Source organism: Nomascus leucogenys, chromosome 9 (assembly GCF_006542625.1).
Source record: "Nomascus leucogenys isolate Asia chromosome 9, Asia_NLE_v1, whole genome shotgun sequence".
Taxonomy (NCBI): Eukaryota; Metazoa; Chordata; class Mammalia; order Primates; family Hylobatidae; genus Nomascus; species Nomascus leucogenys.
The window spans coordinates 81757469-81777188 of NC_044389.1; the positions used below are offsets into that span (position 1 = coordinate 81757469).

Below are 19720 nucleotides of genomic sequence, written 5' to 3' on the forward strand. Positions count from 1 at the left end.
TCCACAATATGAAATAGATTGTATGTATTGCAACAAGTAGCATTTTTGGAGACAGCTGTAACTCCTTTACCGGGAATCATATTTGCATGTCACATTTAGAGATAGAGCTCTAAATGCAAATCTTCCCAAGAGTGGAAAAGCATTAACAAATGGCCACCACAGGCCTTTACATATTCAAAGTATTAAACTAATTCTAGGATCATAGACTTGATGTACGACATGGTAGTTAATAGGAAAGTTCTAGATTAAAAACAATTTTGCACAAATATACATTTGTGTGTGTGTCTACTTGGAAAACACATTGCTTTAGGTGTTTTTGCCATTTCTTAGTTACCAATTTTACACTCTGTGTTCACAGCTTTTGCCACCAGATATCTACATATAAAGCCACCATAATACTTTAAATTACTTTATGCTTCATTTTCAGTCAATTGGAATCATAAACTAAGACTGTTTAGCTAATGAAGCACTTTCATGAGCAAAAATTACAGATTTTTTGAACATGATTCTAGGAATAGTTCAGTTTTCACATTTAGTGTCTGAACCTAAGTTTGTCACATGAAGCACAAAATCTGCTTTTATTTTAAAAAATCAGTTGTATTTTCACTGTAAACAAATAGCACAAAAGCAATAAAAACACTTCCCTTCATTGTATGAAAATATGTGATATTTTATTTGAGTTACTAATTAAAATCCTGGATTTAGAACTTCTGGATCTTCTTCACTTATAAATTTGAGTCTATTCTTTACCATACTGTAGTTTTTACCCTAGGGATTTGTTACATTTTATTAAAAAAAGGAAAATGCAGACAGTGAAAATTGAGATAGAGTTAGAAGACTTCAAGCACAGTAGCCCAGCATGTGTATATTCAGGACAAGTGAATGATCCCCTCCACTGGATTCAATGACTGAAAATTATGAAGATATCAAAAATGCAAGAAGTTACAGGAAATATTTTTCCTCAATGGCAAAGATGGCACACAAGTCAAAAGGTTAAGAAGGAAGGTTTATTGGCTTCAATTCCCCAGTTGATGTTCAACACTTTATTTAGTTCTCATTTGGATTTTAAACATTTGCTTGACAAATAATTTCCAATCAATTTCCATTTCTTTGGAAAGCTCCCACGTGTAATTTATTTTTAACATCTCTGAAGAGCAGAATTAATGATATTTCCTGGCTGTTGCTCCAGATCATGTAGGGTAGAGGAGGCTGAAAACTGCTACAAGGGAAGGCATCTGTATTGTTTCAAAACGTCAGGACGGTACGGATACTGCAATAGGAAAGAAGAGACATTGTGTTAACATTTAGACAACCCACATGCTTCCATGTGAGAGTCCAAGGAGCATTTGAGGTGACTTAGTGAAAATCTGTCTGTGTTCTCAGCCACTCCATTCCCATCCCTATGCATTTGGGTCAAGTCAAGTGAAAGGAAGTTCATGTTTTTTGGTTTTCTCTTGTGTTTTCTTCAATCTTAAGCTCACTCAAAACCTCCTGAGTATGCCTGTCATTTAGACTTCAGTTCTACATTAGCATCTTCAAAAAATCATTTTTGCGTGCCCACATTCCTGGTAAAATATGGAATATAAAACAACAATAGGTAATAACATGCAATAAGTTTTTGCTACTTGTCACATGCTTCATGCATTTTTTTCACTTAAATCTCAACCTAAACAATGACAATAGGGAGTTGATTTCCATATTATTTCCATTTAGAGATGATAAAAACTGAGACTTAGAAAGATTTGTAACTTGCTCTGGTTGCACGTCTAGTATAGCGTGTTGGGATTCAAACCCAAATACAAATTTGCACAAATTATAAGATGATAGATACCTTGCCTGAAAGAACTGATAATTTAATAAAGTTAGGACCATGCTGGAGGTTTAATAGACCTTTGATACAGAGATGTTTAAGGATTCTTAGAAGTAGAGAATGAAGTTGATTTGCATTAATTCTAAGATACTTCATTCTTGTGAAGATTAGAAATGTAACATTTATACTAGAATTAATGCCCTTTCTATAAACCTACTTTTGATGCATACTTTTAAGAAAAGATGATCTTTGCGACTGAGAATTTTATATATATATAGTGTGTGTGTGGTGTGTGTATGTATGTATACATATAAGAAAAATATATGCACATAATTTAGAGAACACAGGACAGAAGAAGCCAGTAAAAAAAAAATCTGTAATCTTACAACCTCAGAGTAATCATGGTCAATGTTTTCTTGAATTCTATCAACTTTTCCCAGACACAGATACATTTTCTAATGTCCTTTTTGAAAATTTGGGATCATCTTATAAATACAATTTATATGATTTATTTTATGAGTTTAAAATTACATTTTAAGAATTTGCCAATGAAGTCTTTTTTTCATTTCTAACGGTTGGGATTTATTAAATCATATTCTTAATGTTGGACTTTTTGAATATTTCTAAATATTGATATTACTAATAACAAGTAAACATGCGTAAACATATATGTATGTTTGAGTTGATTATTTCTATAGAATAGATTTCTAGAAATGGTATTGCTGGAACAAAGGATCTAGGTTTTTTTTGGAGGTTTCTGATACAAATTACCAAATTGCTTTCCCAAAAGGATGTATCAATTACTATTGAAAGTATATGAAAGTGTCCAAGTCACCTTACTCTTACCAATATTGATATCACAATTTTTAATCTTTGCATATTGATAAGATTTTATTTACATATGCATATTACTATATGACATTCTTGTAAAGTGAATTTAGGCATGCTTCATGACTTCTTTTGTTACTCAATAGTGTCCTGTGGTTTTGGTCATCTCTATTTGCCATCATCTTATCAATCTATGATGATGATGTCAATGATAATAATAATGACAATGATAATTAACCTTTGATGAATACTGTTTTCCATATATATATATATATATGTATGTATATGTACTCTTGAGGGGTGGTGTGGTTTAATAGAAAGTGAATAGATTTGCTAACAACAAGATCTTCCTTTGAATTCTGGCTCCCCTTCCTACCACCTGATGATTTTGACCAAGTCATGCCTTCTCTGCTTCTTAGTTTTCTCTTCTCTAAGATAGTGAGATTGAGACTGACACTGAGCATTGTCTGGGAATCACATGAGAAAATGCAAGTAAGACACTTAGTAGAACAGCTGGTGCTCTGTGGGTGCTATTTTCTTTCCTTCCTCAAGAATATTTGTCGAATAAAGTATCTAGTATGATAGTTTTGTGAGTTTCAAAGAAACACTGTTTGAAGTTGAAAATCTCATGAAAATAAGTGTGGGATAGCAGAAAAATCACAGACTCTGGAGCTAGAAGGCAGAGGTTAGATATAACTGCCTGTTTCCAGTTGTGTCTCATGCAAGTGACAAAGTTCATTATATTAGGTGATTGTAAGTGTAAATGTTAGAGGTAGGAAATAGAATTGGCTTATTTTTCTAAGACTTAGAGAAAATATAAGACCAACATTTAAAATAGGTTTTAGTACCCTTCTCTTTTACAACAACTTTTCTTTGTAAAATTTTTTTTCTAAACTGCAAAAAAAAAAAGAAAAGAAAAAGGAAAATCTAGTAGTATCTACTTAGAAATCAATCCCAATGTAGTTCCACCTACTCCCACAATGAATATGCTGAGGATGTCCTGAAAATAATTTTAATATACAACCATTAGATGTCACACTTACTTATATGACAGGCGGAGGTGTCAGTGATTCTGTGTTATAATTATGGTTGTTTAAACTTTTTTTGGAGGGGGATGGGGGCCAAAGTGAGTGTTCTCTTTTAAAGAAGGCTGAGTGACTCGGATCATTCAGATATGCTGTAATCAACATAATTTGGCTTCAGCAGAATAGAAAATGCAAAGCAACTGTTTTTAGCTTCTCACAGTATTACCTTACATGTGCTCCATGCAAAGATTGAACTGGCAATGGAAAACCAAGGCACTCTAATTTTTTCTCATCCTTCCACCTTTTCATTCTCTGCTAGACACCACCCCCCTCCGCCCGCTACTGTAGAATACAAAGCAAAACAAAAAAACAACTTAAAATCTACCTCTTTCCAGAGCGAAGCAGGTCAAATCCTTCATTTATTTTTTCAAAAGGTAAAACATTTGTTATTAATGCATCCAGTGAAAACTTCTTAGCCATAAATTCAGCCACAAGTTTGGGGACAGATTCTTTACTCTTAAAGCCTGAAAAGAAGAAAATATTGTTAGATTCAACCAGGGTAAGTAGGAGAACTGAAGAGAAGATTTTCCAAATAAATGAAAGTTTAGAAAAGGTGCTGCATTCCAGACTGCTATAACTGAGGATAATAAGAGATAGAGTACTTCAATATGCTTTTACAGTGCTTTGACTTAAAAAAAAATCACAGATAAACAAGGGTCCTTAGTTATTCTCTCTCTCACAGAGAAATTATAGTACAGATGTTATGCCCAAGGTTAAGAGCAAATTTATTAGTTGTCTAGATTTTTGTGTGGATATGGTTTATTGTTATATATTTCCATGGCCTACTAGAAATTTCCTTGCCTTACGCAGTCACAAGTACAAAAAGAGGTGGAGATGAAAGTCCTGGTTAATAGTGACATCAGAAAAGTCTATCTTGGGGCTAGGCACGATGGCACACGCCTGTAATCCCAGCACGAGCACGTTGGGAGGCCGAAGTGGGCAGATCATTTGAGGTCAGGAGTTCGAGACCAGCTTGGCCAACATAGTGAAACCTCATCTCTACCAAAAAAATTAGCTGGGCGTAATGGTGCATGCCTGTAATCCCAGCTACTCTGGAGGTTGAGATAGGAGAATCACTTGAACATGCAAGGTGGAGGTTGCAGTGAGTCAAGATTGCGCCACTGCACTCTACCTTGTGTGACAGAGCAATACTTCATCTCCAAAAAAAAAAAAAAAAGAAAAGAAAAGTTCTGTATTATTGGAGACTATAGATAGAAAAGAAATTTTAATTTATTTTTAATTTCATTGCTTTTCAAAAACTTGCCTTGTCACTCATAAAAGGAGAGAAATTCTTAGATTAATGAGAATTTGGCTCTGAAGCCTAACTACATACCTCCAAAAATAGCTCCTTTCCAGGTGCGTCCAGTCAGTAGCAGCATAGGGTTTACTGAGAGGTTCTGGGAATCAGGAGGTACTCCTACGATGACACTTGTGCCACATGCCTCATGACAACATAACAGGGAAGCCATCTGGAATAAAGTGAACATTTAGTATCCTTAACGTGGAGTGGCATAGTTCATACTCATAATGCACAATATCATGTAATAGGCTTAGCTGGATTGTGAGTGTGTAGAGGGAAGAGATCATGTCTTTTGCTCCTTCAGTCCCCCTTTCTTTGCGTAGGATAGTGCTGTGGATGTAGGAAATGCCCAGAAAATGGTTTTTGAACGAAAGCATGGACGAATAAATTGGTGTGCCCTTAGTTCTTCCTAATAAAGGAATAAAGAGGGAAACATCATTACAAACATAATAAAGTCCTGTTCCTTGTACAAGTGTACATCATTCTTAGGCAATCTGTGAGTTGGTTCATTTTTCATTGATTTATTACATAGATATTTTGAACCCAATACTTTGAATCAGATATGTTGATGGTGAACAAGATAAATGAGTATATCACCAAAATTAGTCTCTTGTCCACTTGATAGCCTCCCTTATTAACAGATTCCTATGTCCATTTCTCAAGTGGACATGTTTTAAACATTGTTTTTACCTCCCCAAATGTATATTGGTTTTACATTAAACTACATTGACTATTTGGGAACCTCAAAAGACAGTTCAGAAAATATTTTCCAGTCAGCTTTTGGAACATGTTCTGTAGTTAGAAAATGGTTTAGGATCCCTCTAGGTATATAATGATTAGTTCTTTGATTTTGGATTCTGACTTTTGGGAGACCGACATCCTCAGAACATGTGGCTGTCAGATATTTGGTGTCTTGAGATAAGGTACACTCCAGTTCCACATGAGAAAATGGAGGAAGATATAGAAAAAGAGCATAAGGAGAAAAGCTATAGCCCTGGAAAAAATTGGATTCTCTTGACACTTTATTCATCTGTGGCATTTGTCCCAGGTCAAGGCTGCTGGGAACTTTGATCTCAGGGTGCTGCTCCCTGTTACCCACACTGCTGGACCTTCTAGAAAACATCAGCAATGGAAACTTTTTGGTTTCTGGAGACTTTTTCAGTAGGAGTCTAGATAATTCTGGGTAGCTAAAATATAGCTAGAGATATGTTTCCCGTTGCCTTTGATATTTGTAACTGTTTGAAAGTAATATCATGTAATAATTCAAAGATGACATAAGCACTGCAGGATTGGAAATAGTATTTCATATCAGTAATGCCAACTGAGGCTCGGCATGGTTGCTCATGTCTGTACTCAGCATTTTTGGAGGCTGAGGTAGGAGACTCGCTTAAGCCCAGGAGGTTAAGGCTGCAGTGAGCTATAATCATATCACTGCACTCCAGCCTGGTGACAGAGTGAGACCCTGTCTCAAAAAAATAAAATAAAATAAAAAAGGGGTCAGCTGACATTTATTGGAAACTAACCACATGATGGGTTATATTGTGCAAAGTATTTTACACGCATTGTCTCATTTGTTTCATAAACAATGCCATGAGATATGTAGCTCTTAAGTTTTGAGGGTGGTAAAATCTTTTGACTTTATTTAAAGTATTCAGTCCAAGTAGTACTGAGTACTAGTTTTGTGCCAGGCACTGTCCAGTTTCTGTGATAAAATATAGCAATGTATTAAAGCAGTCACTTTCCTTAGGGCATATTTTCTGTTAATAAAATAATAGTTGGTCTAAAATTGCTCATTTCTTTTGACCGAAGAATACTATGTCAAAAAGTTTGGAATTCATTAAGAGCATACATAAAACTGTTAAAATATTTTTGTTAAGAATGTAAAAGAAAAATAAAACTTTTTAATTTGAGAAAATGATTTATATTATTTATATATATTTAAGTTTGCATTTTAAACTAAAAATTAATAAAGTATATTTGTAGTGGCTGTGTTAAGAAAAACCAGCCCTTTATCTTTTCTCAAGAGGAAATATGACTTGAGACAGGTTTGCTTAGCTGATCGAATGGAAGATTTCTCATAACAATGAATTAAACAAGCCAGGTAACAAAAAGATGATGGGAAATTTCCATTCATCATTAAAAATATCCTTTATACATAATACGTATATTCTGCTGCCTAAATGCATCCTCCAGGTTGCAGAGGCAGAAATCTCAGGGCATGTCATGGGACATACCATGGTGTCAAGCCGACCGATGACTTCAAACGAAAAATCCACACCTCCATCAGTCATTTCCTTTAGCACCTCCTGGATGGGTTTCTTGTAGTCTTGAGGGTTGATGCATTCAGTGGCACCCAACTCTTTGGCCTTTGCAAATTTGTCCTTGTTGATGTCCACCGCAATGATCCTGGCCGCTCCAGCTGCTTTACAGCCCATAACAACAGATAGGCCGACCCCTCCCAGGCCAAACACAGCACAGGTAGACCCTGGGGTGACCTATGTTTTCAGAAAATGCAAAAATGAATTAAATAAAGTTTGGTAGAAATTGCTTAAGCTGTATAAAGTGCCATGTCTTGTGTGTTATCAAGAACTACTCAGACTCTTCTGTCTAACCTGTTATCGAAACCTGTTTTGGCTTGAAATGCCTCACGTTTAAATTCAAGGGGTTGAACTAGTTGAGTAGTTCTGAAACTGCTGCATATTAGATTCATCTGGGGAGCTTTAAAAACATCCCACAGTCCAGGTCACAGCCCATGCCAATTAAATGAGAATCTCTGCAGGTGGAACTAAGTCCCCAAGGGACTCCAATGGGTCAGGCTGGGAACCAGGGGACTGGATGATCTTTGAGATCCAGATGGCAGTGATTACAATCTTGTAGGGACTCTCAATTGCTGAAATCCCTTGATAGCCAGCTTCAGTATCTCATACATACACCAAGGCAATATTTGGAAAATGAAATAAGTGGAAAAGGTTACTCCAGGAGACTGAAAACTATTCTGCTTAAACTCTCAATAGTTAACTCCTTTGTTCATTTTTGTTCAGTAGTCGTGACCAGTATATCCCTGCTTTAAAAAATACACTTGTGAACAACACAGCAATGAAACATTAGTCTATATTTTAATAATAAATAAAATCTGTTGTTATGAGTATCCTCAGCTTCTGTTCTTGGGTAGGCTCACTTAGACTACCCATTAAAATAGATGAGGCAATTGAACAAGGGAGTAAGTGCTAAAGTCACCGAAATTTGGAAAAGGTGTCCTCTAAATTGTTTAAATTGGCTAGTGGTTATTTATTAAACCTAGTCTCCCACAGTCAGCCTTCGTTTTGGGTAACATGCTGCTCCTGTTCCAAATAATCTCATTCTTATATTCCCTTAAGGGTGTCTTTTGCACTCATTCATTCACGAAGTGTTATTCAATACTATGGGGGACAACACCACCTGTACCTTACTTAGAAAAATACAAGGCTTGTTTGTGACTGTGGTTTAAAAGTGCTAATAATTATGGATTTGATTTAAGATTCAGCAGGAGATGTGTAAAAGATATTTTAGTCTTAGCGCTCATATTGAGCAGAAGTGAGATTTTGGGCAAATATCTTTATATCTCTGCACCTTGGTTTCATAAAATGAAGCATACTACTAGATTTTCAGCCTACTCAGATGAGAAGCCTTTAAAGAATTTCTGCTTGAAATTTACCACATCTGAAGTATATGTGTGTGTTCATACCAGGGAAGATAGTTTTAGCAGTGAAATGTCATAATGAGTGAATTACACATCACTGAAGCTTCATAACTTTTCTTCTAAGAATCCACAGAGTGGGTGAGCCTTGGTTTGGAAGTGCATCAGGTAAGGTTTTGGACTCTACTGTTGATCCTAATTCTGGGAGCAGAGGATCCACAGACTAGATGGTCCTCAAGGGCAGATGCTTCATTTCATTTACTTTTGCTGCCAGAGCCTAGCAGAACCTGTGGTGCCTGAGGCATGTATAGGTGCTCTCCAATTGTTGAATGAATTACTACATGAGTTAGTTCACAGACCTAAAATTTCATGATCCCATAAACAGCTAATTCAGAAGAAAAATTATTGAAAATAACATCTTTACATTTTCTTAACAACTTTTTATCTGTGATAAATTGGTGAAATTTCTAGCCTGTGCTCTCAATTCTTTCTGGGTCATTTTTCTACTCTTAATTGACACTTCAAATCTACAAAAATAATTTCTGATTCTTGCAAGAAATTGCTTCCCTTTTGGTTCCTGACAGTCTGCATGTAACCGGTTTTATCATCCATTGTTGTTCTTACCTTGGCAACTTTGACTGCAGACCCATAACCAGTTGAAAATCCACAGCCAATGAGGCAGACCTTCTCCAGGGGTGAGGCTGCATCAATTTTGGCCACTGCATTCTCATCTACCACCGTGTACTGGGAGAAGGTGCTGACACCGACGAAGTGGTGGATGGGCTTCCCCCTGCAGGTGAACCTCCTGGTGCCATCCTGCAGGGTCCCCCGAGGATTGCCTAGACTGGGCAGTGCAATACACAGACACACAAAGGCATGAGACAGGAGCATAACTAATGTGCAAACTCAAAGTCTGTGCAAAGAAAGCATCAGAAACTTACTCATTTTTCAAGCAGTAGTTGCTTTCCGGGTTTTTACAAACTCTGCATTTTCCACACTGAGGAGTAAAGAGCGGGATGACTTTATCACCTGGAGAGGAATAAAACAAATTCTTCTTAAATTTCTATGCAGGAATTAATAGAGCAAAAACTTAAAGCTCACATGTATAGATTAGAATCATGTATCTGAAAAGTTTCTAAGAAATAGGGTCTAGTCACAACTATGTCATTTGTCATTTCCTGCCAAGGCCTTGTTTTTTAATTTGGGTTTATAAGTGCCGGAAGAATCCTAAAGAGAAAATGCAAGTGTGAGAAACAAGATGGATTAAAAAAATTCCATCAACTGTATTAATAAACTTTTATGCAGTGCACTAATTTATCCTGGAGGCTTTGCAGATATAATTTATGTAATCCTTGTCTAATTAAATCTTAATTAAATATTTTTGCTGTAAGTATAAATATAAATTTTAGTTGAAAGTAGCCTATTTTAGTCCCAGTAGATGTTGGGAAGATCTGGTATTTTGTAAGAATTTGATTTACAACAAAAATGAGATTTTTAACATAGGTCTTGGCTTTTCAAAGAGACTAGGTTTATCTTTATTATAAAATGAGTGTTTTCAAAAAGATCTTAGTTCTTTTTTGAGGAAAACTAACAAAAATAGGACAAAGAAGAATTACAGAAATTCATCTGAAAATTTCTACCCTCCACAATAAGTTAGACACTTTTTTTTAGGATAAGAATTGACTTTCAAGTGTTTTTAGCTAGTAATTTGTGAATTATCTATTTTTACTGTTATGGTGGAGGGAGGAGGGGTGAGAAATAAGGCAGTCATTTTGTTATTAATTTTTTTCTGAGTAAAGGAAATAGTGAGAGCTAAAACTCAAATTGGACAGTTTATTTTATTATTTTCTTTTCACAGTCTAAATTAGTACTTGGTAAGTGGACAGGTCAAATCCACTGGCTAAAGTGATTCTTCAGAGTTAAAGACAAATTTAATTTTTAATCACCTATGCTGTCTATTTCACAAGACCAAGAAAAATTATTGGTGCATAACATTTTATAGGTAAAGTTTATATGGAAACGATGGTATGGAAATGTCCTAGTTATTCATCCTTAATTAATATAGAAATATTTCTATTAATACATAAGATTAGGTAAAATAAATATTGAAGATAAAATAATTAGTAATCCATAATCAGTCACATTTAAGCATGGCTGAAGGTAATAAGGCAGACATTGTTGATGGTGGACGGCTCCTGCCATGTTTCTTTCATTTCCTTTCACCTAGTCTGTTTCATTGATTCCACGCTCAGGAAAAGAGACCATGTTGAAAGAGGAAATTGGTGAAAGAGCTGCATAGGTCACCTAAGGAAAGGTCATGTTTATTCAGCCATAGCCGTGTAGCCTCCATTTTGTGAACTCAGCACAGAACAGTGTCCATACTTATGTTTTTTTCTCCCCTCCCATTTATAGTTTTTTGGGCCCTTACAGAAGACAGTGTTCAGCTAACACTAACATGGAAGTTACTAGATTATGAATTCCACACTAGTAGGCACTGTGTCCCTTTTGATCCTCATATATCTCCAGGCTCTAACCTAGTGCCTGGCATCTAGTAGATAGTACATAATGGTTGAAGGGTAGAATACACGCATGTGTGCCTGAGGTCATACATGCTTGATTCAGGCAAGCAGAGAGGGAAGGAGGAAACCCCTGAAGTCCCAGCTGCCCTGTGACCTTGTGCAAGCCCTTTCGTCTTTCATTGCCTCGGTTTCCTCATCCAGGCTGACTAACCTTGTGATGGTGAACCAAGGCATGTCCCTGAGTGTCAATCCTGTACCTGGTTTGACTGTAGTCACCCCTTCTCCAATACTCTCCACGATGCCGGCTGCCTCATGGCCTAAAATCACAGGAAGGGGGGTCACCATGCTACCACTAACCACGTGGTCATCTGAACGACAGATTCCTACAGCCACCATCTACAGAATAAAGAGAAGATGTTTAGATTCAGAAAAGATTATGACTGTCAGATGGACTTAACAAACCCAATTTTCTAAAATTGTTATTCTAAAATATTTTCAAGGGTTTTGCTGATAATCCCTACTATTCCCAAATATGAAAGATTCAGTTTATCTCCAAGGTTATCCTGTCTAAAACCTTCCTCTGTCTTTCTCTCTTGAATTTAACAATTTAGAATAATCTGTGAAATAATTGATCCTAAAATATTTGTCTTGTATAATATAGAAGAATGCATAGTTAAAAGAAAAAGAAGTAGAAATTGCAAATTAAGACCAAGAAAATATCTAATGCAAATTGATTGTGAAGTCTTAATATATATATCCCTTTACATTTTTTTCTGTACAAACCTATAAATTCTTTTGTATTTCACTGGAGTTATATGTCATGTACTGTTGCCCACTTTAAAAAAATTTAACAATTTATATTTATACTTTCCTTGACAACAAATGTAATTTTATTTTCTGGATAATTATATAAAAAATACCTCTAGTGGATTTTGGATGTTTCTATTTTTAATATTTTCAGAATTTTTTAAACTTAAAATTAAATACAAATGGAAAAAGTATTTCACCTTAATGCGAACTTCATGAGCCTTAGGAGGTGCAACCTCTACCTCCTCAATGGAAAAGGGTTTCTTTACTTCCCATAGCACAGCTGCTTTGCATTTGATTACCTAGAACATCAAACAGAGAGACGGTACCAGTGTTTTCCCACTCTTGCAGTCAGAAATTGTGTCTTTTCATCTTTGTACATGCAACATTGAGTCTCATGTCTGGCACCTAACAGATGTTGCATAGAAATGAAGTCCTCTGGTTTATAAAGAGAATAAGAGTATCTTTTAAAAAAGCAATAACATAAGGAAAGATAAACAGAGTTAAGTACAATAAGGCACTTAGATAAAATGGAATATATTCATTTAGGCTATTCTTTTGGCTTTTTTTTCTCCAAAGATGTTTAATCCTGATATTTTCTAACGCTGTCCTGAAGACACCTGTTTACCCACAACAATTGGCTGGTACATGTTCTAAGTCACCTTTACTTTGCTGACAGAGTCAGTGCCTGTCCAAAATACACTGCTTTCTTGCTCAATTTTCTGCTTAGGCCAAAAGGATCTGACTCCATAAAAACAGTTATACATTTACCTTCCTGCGTAGGATGATGTCTCTTTCTCTATTTGCCTATTGTCCTCTTTTAATTTTCTCTCTCCACTTCTGTGGAAGAGAGAAAATTGTCTCAAACACCCATTTGAAACTTAGCTTTGGCAGCCTGTTTTGTCATCTAATTTATGTGCAGACACTCCTTCCAGCTTAGATTTGAGCCCAAAGTTACAGATGTTAGAGTTGGCGTTGTGTATGTGTGTTTGTGTGTGTGTGTGCATTCAGACCATACGCATGTAATTAAAAACTGGAGAAACTGTGTATTTGAGTTTCTAGCTAGCAAGCTGATCCACAGATGTCCTTAAAAATAAAAGCTGATCACATATTTCCAGTGCTTGGCAGTGTACTGTAAAACCCATCTTTATTGTGGTAAAGCATGTACAATTCACAGAGCTCTTTCTATAGAGAATCAACATAATTGCAAATATAATAAAAATTCAATTGAAATTTCATCTTCTGCCAATTAATTTTCATTATTCATTTGTCAAATCCTTCAACTTTGCAGGATTTTCAATGTGGTCAATGCCAAAATAAATATCAGAATACTTGGAAATAAAGTTCTAATAGTAGGAGTTTCTGATTGTCAGGTGCCTATGATGTGACAGGTGCATTGTGGCTTGTGCTGAGTGAGTTACATGCATTATTTTTATTTTTAAAATTTGTTTATTTTTAATTTCAACAGTTTTTGGGGTGCAGGTGGTTTTTGATTACATGGATAAGTCCTTTAGTGGTAATTTCTGAGATTTGCTGCACCTGTCACCCGAGCAGTGTACACTGTACCTAATGTGTAGTCTTTTATCCCTAACCAAAGTCCACTATATCATTCTTATGCCTTTGTATCCTCATAGCTTAGCTCCCACTTATAAGTGAGACCATATGGTATTTGGTTTTCCATTCCTGAGTTACTTCACTTAAAATAATGGCCTCCAGCTTCATCCAAGTGGCTGCAAAGGCCATTATTTTGTTCCATTTTATGGCTGAGTAGTATCTCATGGTGTACATATCCCACATTCTCTTTATCCACTCGTTGGTTGATGGGCATTTAGGATGTTTCCATGTTTTTGCAATTGCAAATTGTGCTGTTGTAAACAACATGTATTACTTTTAAACCTAAAAAGGATGCTACCAGGACAGTACTATTGAATTATTGGTCTTACTACATCTGAAATAATTGAGGATCAACTGACTCAGTGATTGAATAATTTTCCTGAAGTCTCAAAGCTGGCTGTCCAGAGAATAAAGATCAGGCCGGGCGCGGTTGCCTACCCCTTTAATCCCAGCGCTTTGGGAGGCTGAGGTGGGCGGATCACCTGAAGTCAGGAGTTGGAGACCAGCCTGACCAACATGGTGAAACCCTGTCTCTGTTAAAAATGCTAATTAGCCAAGTATGGTGGCATGCGCCTGTAATCTCAGCTACTTGGGAGGCTGAGGCAGGAGAATCACTTGAACCCAGGAGGCAGAGGTTGCAGTGAGCCAAGATCACCATTGCACTCCAGCCTGGGCAATAGAAAGATACTCTGTCTCCAAAAAAACAAACGAAAAAATTAATGTAGCCTCACGTTTTCAGTACTCCGTGGTAGTAAATATCAAAAAGTTAAATGGCAACAACAATAATAGTGGCTAATATTTATTGACTTATTTTTATTTACCAGGTACTATTCTAAGTGCTTTGCACTATTAATTTATTGAATTCTCACAACTACCTTTTGAAATAGACATTAGTATTGTCACAATTTAGGATTGAGGAAAATAAAATGCAGGACGGGGAAACATAAATGAAATGCTGTCAAAAAGCTAAGTTACTGATGTTGCACTCAAGAGGGGAGGATTAATTATCTATTTCATCAGTTATTATTTTCATTAATATGATTGGCTTATACTTTTGCTCTATGAACTCATTATTTCTTTTAAGTCGAGTTTAGTAAATGGTAAATTTAAATTTTCTTTTTTCTAATTATTTTCTATGAGGAATGTAAATATTAATCAACAATGAATGAAAGTAAAGTGAAGTGGTGTAAGAACAGTACCAATGGGCCACTCATGTGATTTCCAACCAGTCTTATTGATATGAGCCTGTTTTGTCGCACCACAGCATAGAGATAAGCCTCAGAACCTTTAAACTGAATTGTCATAGTGAGATATTTTATTGTGTGATACACTCCTAGCACAACAAATGGCTGGAAATAGTTGCACAGGTTTTTTTTAAATTAGGCAATTAATAATATCAATTGATTATATTGAATGACTACATGCATTTCTGTGCACCTGTAAACACATTGAAAAAATAAGTATAAATTTATAGAAGAAAAAAACAAATACTTGTGCTCTGAGTGCTAATAAGTGATTCAAATTGCATTATTATTTTTCTGTAAGATCATATTGACTTTTATATAGGGGAGACACTGTTCCACAAGATTTCTGTGGAAATTGCCTGAATTGTGTCATAATGGGTTCCCTTTAAACGGAATTTGCATGTGATGTCTTGCTTAACCTTGATGATTCTAATGCTGTGAGATCAATGAGTATTTTGTAAGATATTTTATAGTAAGGTTAAAAGTAGATTTCAAAATCTTCTCAATCAAATTCCTCTCATAAAAGTTTTGTCAGACTTAACTTTCTTGTGTTCACAAAAAATATGAATACAAATAATAACACATTTAAATTATGATTTCTTAATATAAAGATAGCTTCTGATTAAAGACTTTTATAACTTTAGATTTACAAATAAGTCATGATTAGCTTGGAATAAACTATCACTTTACTGCAAATTTATTTAATGTAGGAAATAAAGACTTAATAGATACAGATTCTATATATTCTTTTTGAATGTATTTAGGAATAGCTTATTTCCACCATAGTTCAGTATTGAAGAGAATATATTACCAACAGTAATATATTTTTTCTTACTTTTCCTGCTGTGCTCATATTGATTCTGTCTTCTCTGCAGACCAGGAGACTGGTGAGTACTTGTGGTTTTCTTCTCTGCTTGAGTGCATAAACCAGGTATATTGCACAGGTATTTATTTTGTTTGCTCATATAACACCCAATTCCAACTACACCCGTGACCTAGGTTTTCAAGCCACACCCATCATATTCTTCTCAGACTATCAAATCATAAAAAAATCGGCACTGAACCAGCACTCAAAACCTTGACTTTTCCAATTTCAGATAAGATTTTGCTATCATTCAGTTAAATATTAAGTTAAAACGATAAATTTTAATTACTTTCTCTCTTCCTCCTCTCTCAAGTTCCTGCTTCTCTTCTCTCAAACCCACAGGGGTAATTCAGAGTTCAGTTTTCCCTTTGGGGTGATTCAGAGTTCTGTTTTCCCTTTGTCTGCACTAAGCTGCAATTTTGGATCCACACGATGCAGTTATGAAGGAGGAGGAGTAGGGAAATGGGATAAACAAAGTGAAACAGAGAGAGATAGGAGCCAGAGGAGTGTGTTTGATACAGCACTCTCCTTCTCTTTATAGCAGAAAATCAGACACCCCATCAGTCACAGCAAAGGGGCTCACTGTGCCTTGCATTTCTACTCCACTCAATAACAATCAGCATTGATTGAGCATCTCCCTGTGTCAGGCACTAAGCTGGGGCTGGTGGGGTGGCAGTGATGAATAAAACTTGACTTTTACCTCTGCTGAGAGGCAGTATAGGGAAGTGGTTATGACATAGCCTTTGGGATCAGGCAGACTATTCCTTAGCAGCTCTGTATACTTGGACTTATTAGTTGACTGTTCTTTGCCTTAGTTTCCTCGTCTTTAAGGTGAGAATGAATAGTATTGTGTCCAGAAGATGCAGACCTTCGCAGTGAGTGTTACAGCTCTTAAAGGTGACATGTCCAGAGTTGTTCATTCCTCCCAGTGGGTTCGTGGTCTTGCTGACTTCAGCAGTGAATCCGCAGACCTTCACAATGAGTGTTACAGCTCTTAAAGATGGCATGTCCAGAGTTGTTTGTTCCTCCTGGTGGCTTCATGGTCTTGCTGGCTTCAGGAGTGAAGCTGCAGAACTTCATGGTGAGTGTTAACAGCTCATAAAGGTAGTGTGGACCCAAAGAGTGAGCAGCAGCAAGATTTATTGCAAAGAGCAAAAGAAGAAAGCTTCCATGGCATGGAAGGGGACCAAAGCGGGTTGCTGCTGCTGTCTTGGGTGGCCAGCTTTTATTCCCTTATTTGGCCCCGCCCATGTCCTGCTGATTGGTCCATTTTACAGAGCACTGATTGGTCCATTTTACAGAGTGCTGATTGGTCTGTTTTTACAGAGTGCTGATTGGCATGTTTACAAAACTTTAGGTAGACACAGAGCACTGATTGGTGCATTTTTACAGAGTGCTGATTGGTGCATTTACAAACCTTTAGCTAGACACAGAGCACTGATTGGTGTGTTTACAATCCTTTAGCTAGACAGAAAAGTTCTCCAAGTCCCTACCTGACCCAGAAGGCTAGCCGGCTTCACCTCTCAATAGACAGAAAGTCAAAGAGAGAGAGGAAGAGACAGAGACAAAAAGGGAGTCAAAAAGTGAGAAAGAGAGACAGAGAGAGGAAGAGAGAGACAAAGAGGGAGTCAGAGAGAAAGAAAGAGACAAAGTCAAAGAGAGAGAGGGAGAGACAGACAAAAAGGGAGTCAGAAAGAGAGAGACAAAGAAGAAGTCAAAGAGAAAGAGAAATAGAAGTAGTAAAGAAAAAACAGTGTACGCTATTCCTTTAAAAGGCAAGGTAAATTTAAAACCCATAATTGATAATTGAAGGTCTTCTCTGTAACCCTATAACACTCCAATACCACCTTGTTGTCAGTGTAAACAAGAGCATAGCCCAACAGAACTGAAGCCACTGACAACCTGTAGCCTTCCTATCAAAAATCTTTAAACCAACAGGTTTCCTAACAGGGGATCTAAATCTTAATTGATTACTATACAAAGGTCCTACCAGATCTAGGAGGAATTCAGAACAGGATGATAGATTGTTCCTCCTGGGTGATTAAGGGAAAAAGACACAATGGGTATTCAGTAAGTAATAAGGAAACTGTTGTAGAAGCAGAGTTAGGAAAATTGCCTAATAATTGGTCTGTTCAAACGTGCGAGTTGTTTGTGCTCAGCCAAACCTTAAAGTACTTACAGTATCAGGAAGGAGCCGTCTATACCAACTCTAAGTTAATATGGACTGAACAAGGTCTTATTAATAGCAAAGAATAATCGAAATCCCAAACTTACAAGTTTTTCAACAAAAGTAAATTTTGCTAAAAGTTAACCATGTAACATGTATTATCCTACTACCACACACTCTCAAAGGATCTCTCAGACAGTTTACAAGAAACAATGAAATCTATCCTTACTCTACAATCCCAAATAGACTCTTTGACAGCAGTGACACTCCAAGGCCTAGACCTCATCACTGCTGAGAAAGGAGGACTCTGCACCTTCTTAGGGGAAGAGTGTTGTTTTTACACTAACCAATCAGGGATAGTATGAGATGCGTCCCAGCATTTACAGGAAAAGGCTTCTGAAATCAGACAATGCCTTTCAAACTCTTATACCATCCTCTGGAGTTGGGCAACATGGCTTCTCCGTTTTCTAGGTCCCGTGGCTGCCATCTTGCTATTACTCGCCTTCAGGCCCTGTATTTTTAACCTCCTTGTCAAATTTGTTTCCTCTAGAATTGGGGCCATCAAGCTACAGATGGTCTTACAAATGGAACCCCAAATGAGCTCAACTAACAACTTCTACCGAGGACCCCTGGACCGACCCCCTGGCCCTTTCACTGGCCTAAAGATTTCCCCTCTGGAGGACACTACAACTGCAGGGCCCCTTCTTTGCCCCTATCCAGCAGGAAGTAGCTAGAGCAGTCATCGCCCAATTCCCAACAGCAGTGGGGTGTCATGTTTAGAGGGTGGATTGAGAGGTGAAGCCAGCTGGGCTTCTGGGTCAGGTGGGGACTTGGAGAACTTTTCTGTCTAGCTAAAGGATTGTAAACACACCAATCAGTGCTCTGTGTCTAGCTAAAGGTTTGTAAATGCACCAATCAGCACTCTGTAAAAATGCACCAATCAGCGCTCTGTGTCTAGGTAAAGGTTTGTAAACACACCAGTCAGCACTCTGTAAAAATGCATCAATTAGCGCTCTGTGTCTAGCTAAAGGTTTGTAAATGCACCAATCAGCTCTCTGTAAAAATGGACCAATCAGCAGGATGGTCCTGTAAAATTTACAGCTCTCTGTAAAATGGACTAATCAGCACTCTGTAAAATGGACCAATCAGAAGGATATGGGTGGGGTCATATAAGGGAATAAAAGCTGGCCACCCAAGACAGCAGCAGCAACACACTCATGTCCACTTCCATGCCATGGAAACTTTCTTCTTTTGCTCTTTGCAATAAATCTTGCTGCTGCTCACTCTTTGAGTCCACACTACCTTTATGAGCTGTAACACTCACCGTGAAGTTCTGCAGCTTCACTCCTGAAGCCAGCAAGACCACGAACCCACCAGGAGGAACAAGCAACTCTGGATGCGCCAACTCTAATAGCTGTAACACTCACTGTGAAGGTCTGCGGATTCACTCCTGAAGTCAGTGAGACCATGAACCCACCGAGAGGAACGAACACCTCTGGACGTGCCACCTTTAAGAGCTGTAACACTCACTGCGAAGGTCTGCAGCTTCACTCCTGAAGTCAGCAAGACCACAAACCCACCAGAAGGAAGAAACTCCGGACACATCTGAACATCTGAAGGAAAAAATTCCGTACACACCATCTTTAAGAACTGTAACACTCACTGCGAGGGTCCACGGCTTCATTCTTGAAGTCAGCGAGACCAGGAACCCACCAGAGGGAACTAATTCTGGACACAGTAGCACCTCTTTAAAAGATTGTTTAGTGAATTAATGAAATAATCCATGTAAAGCATCTATGGCAGAC

The 19720-nt window shown here is 37.2% G+C and overlaps 1 protein-coding gene across 1 annotated transcript; it reads right to left on the reverse strand.

Annotated features, from left to right (window-relative positions):
- Positions 1-988: 988 nt before the first annotated feature.
- LOC100589790 (alcohol dehydrogenase 1C) lies at positions 989-15801 on the reverse strand. The gene is made up of 9 exons (XM_030819162.1): positions 15719-15801; positions 12226-12327; positions 11476-11614; positions 9641-9728; positions 9324-9543; positions 7258-7518; positions 5057-5192; positions 4049-4187; positions 989-1270 (listed from the first exon to the last, which is right to left on the reverse strand). The coding sequence occupies exons 1-9, from the start codon at positions 15734-15736 to the stop codon at positions 1246-1248; spliced, it is 1128 nt and encodes a 375-aa protein (XP_030675022.1). The 5' UTR covers positions 15737-15801; the 3' UTR covers positions 989-1245.
- Positions 15802-19720: the final 3919 nt, after the last annotated feature.

Excerpts from the sequence above, each read along its gene's own strand:
- LOC100589790 (XM_030819162.1), bottom strand. Across the intron at positions 11,615-12,225 it reads CTCATGAAGTTCGCATTAAG|ATGGTGGCTGTAGGAATCTG; the intron begins GTGAAATACTTT and ends TTTATTCTGTAG. Across the intron at positions 9,729-11,475 it reads GGTGACTACAGTCAAACCAG|GTGATAAAGTCATCCCGCTC; the intron begins GTACAGGATTGA and ends ATTCCTCTCCAG.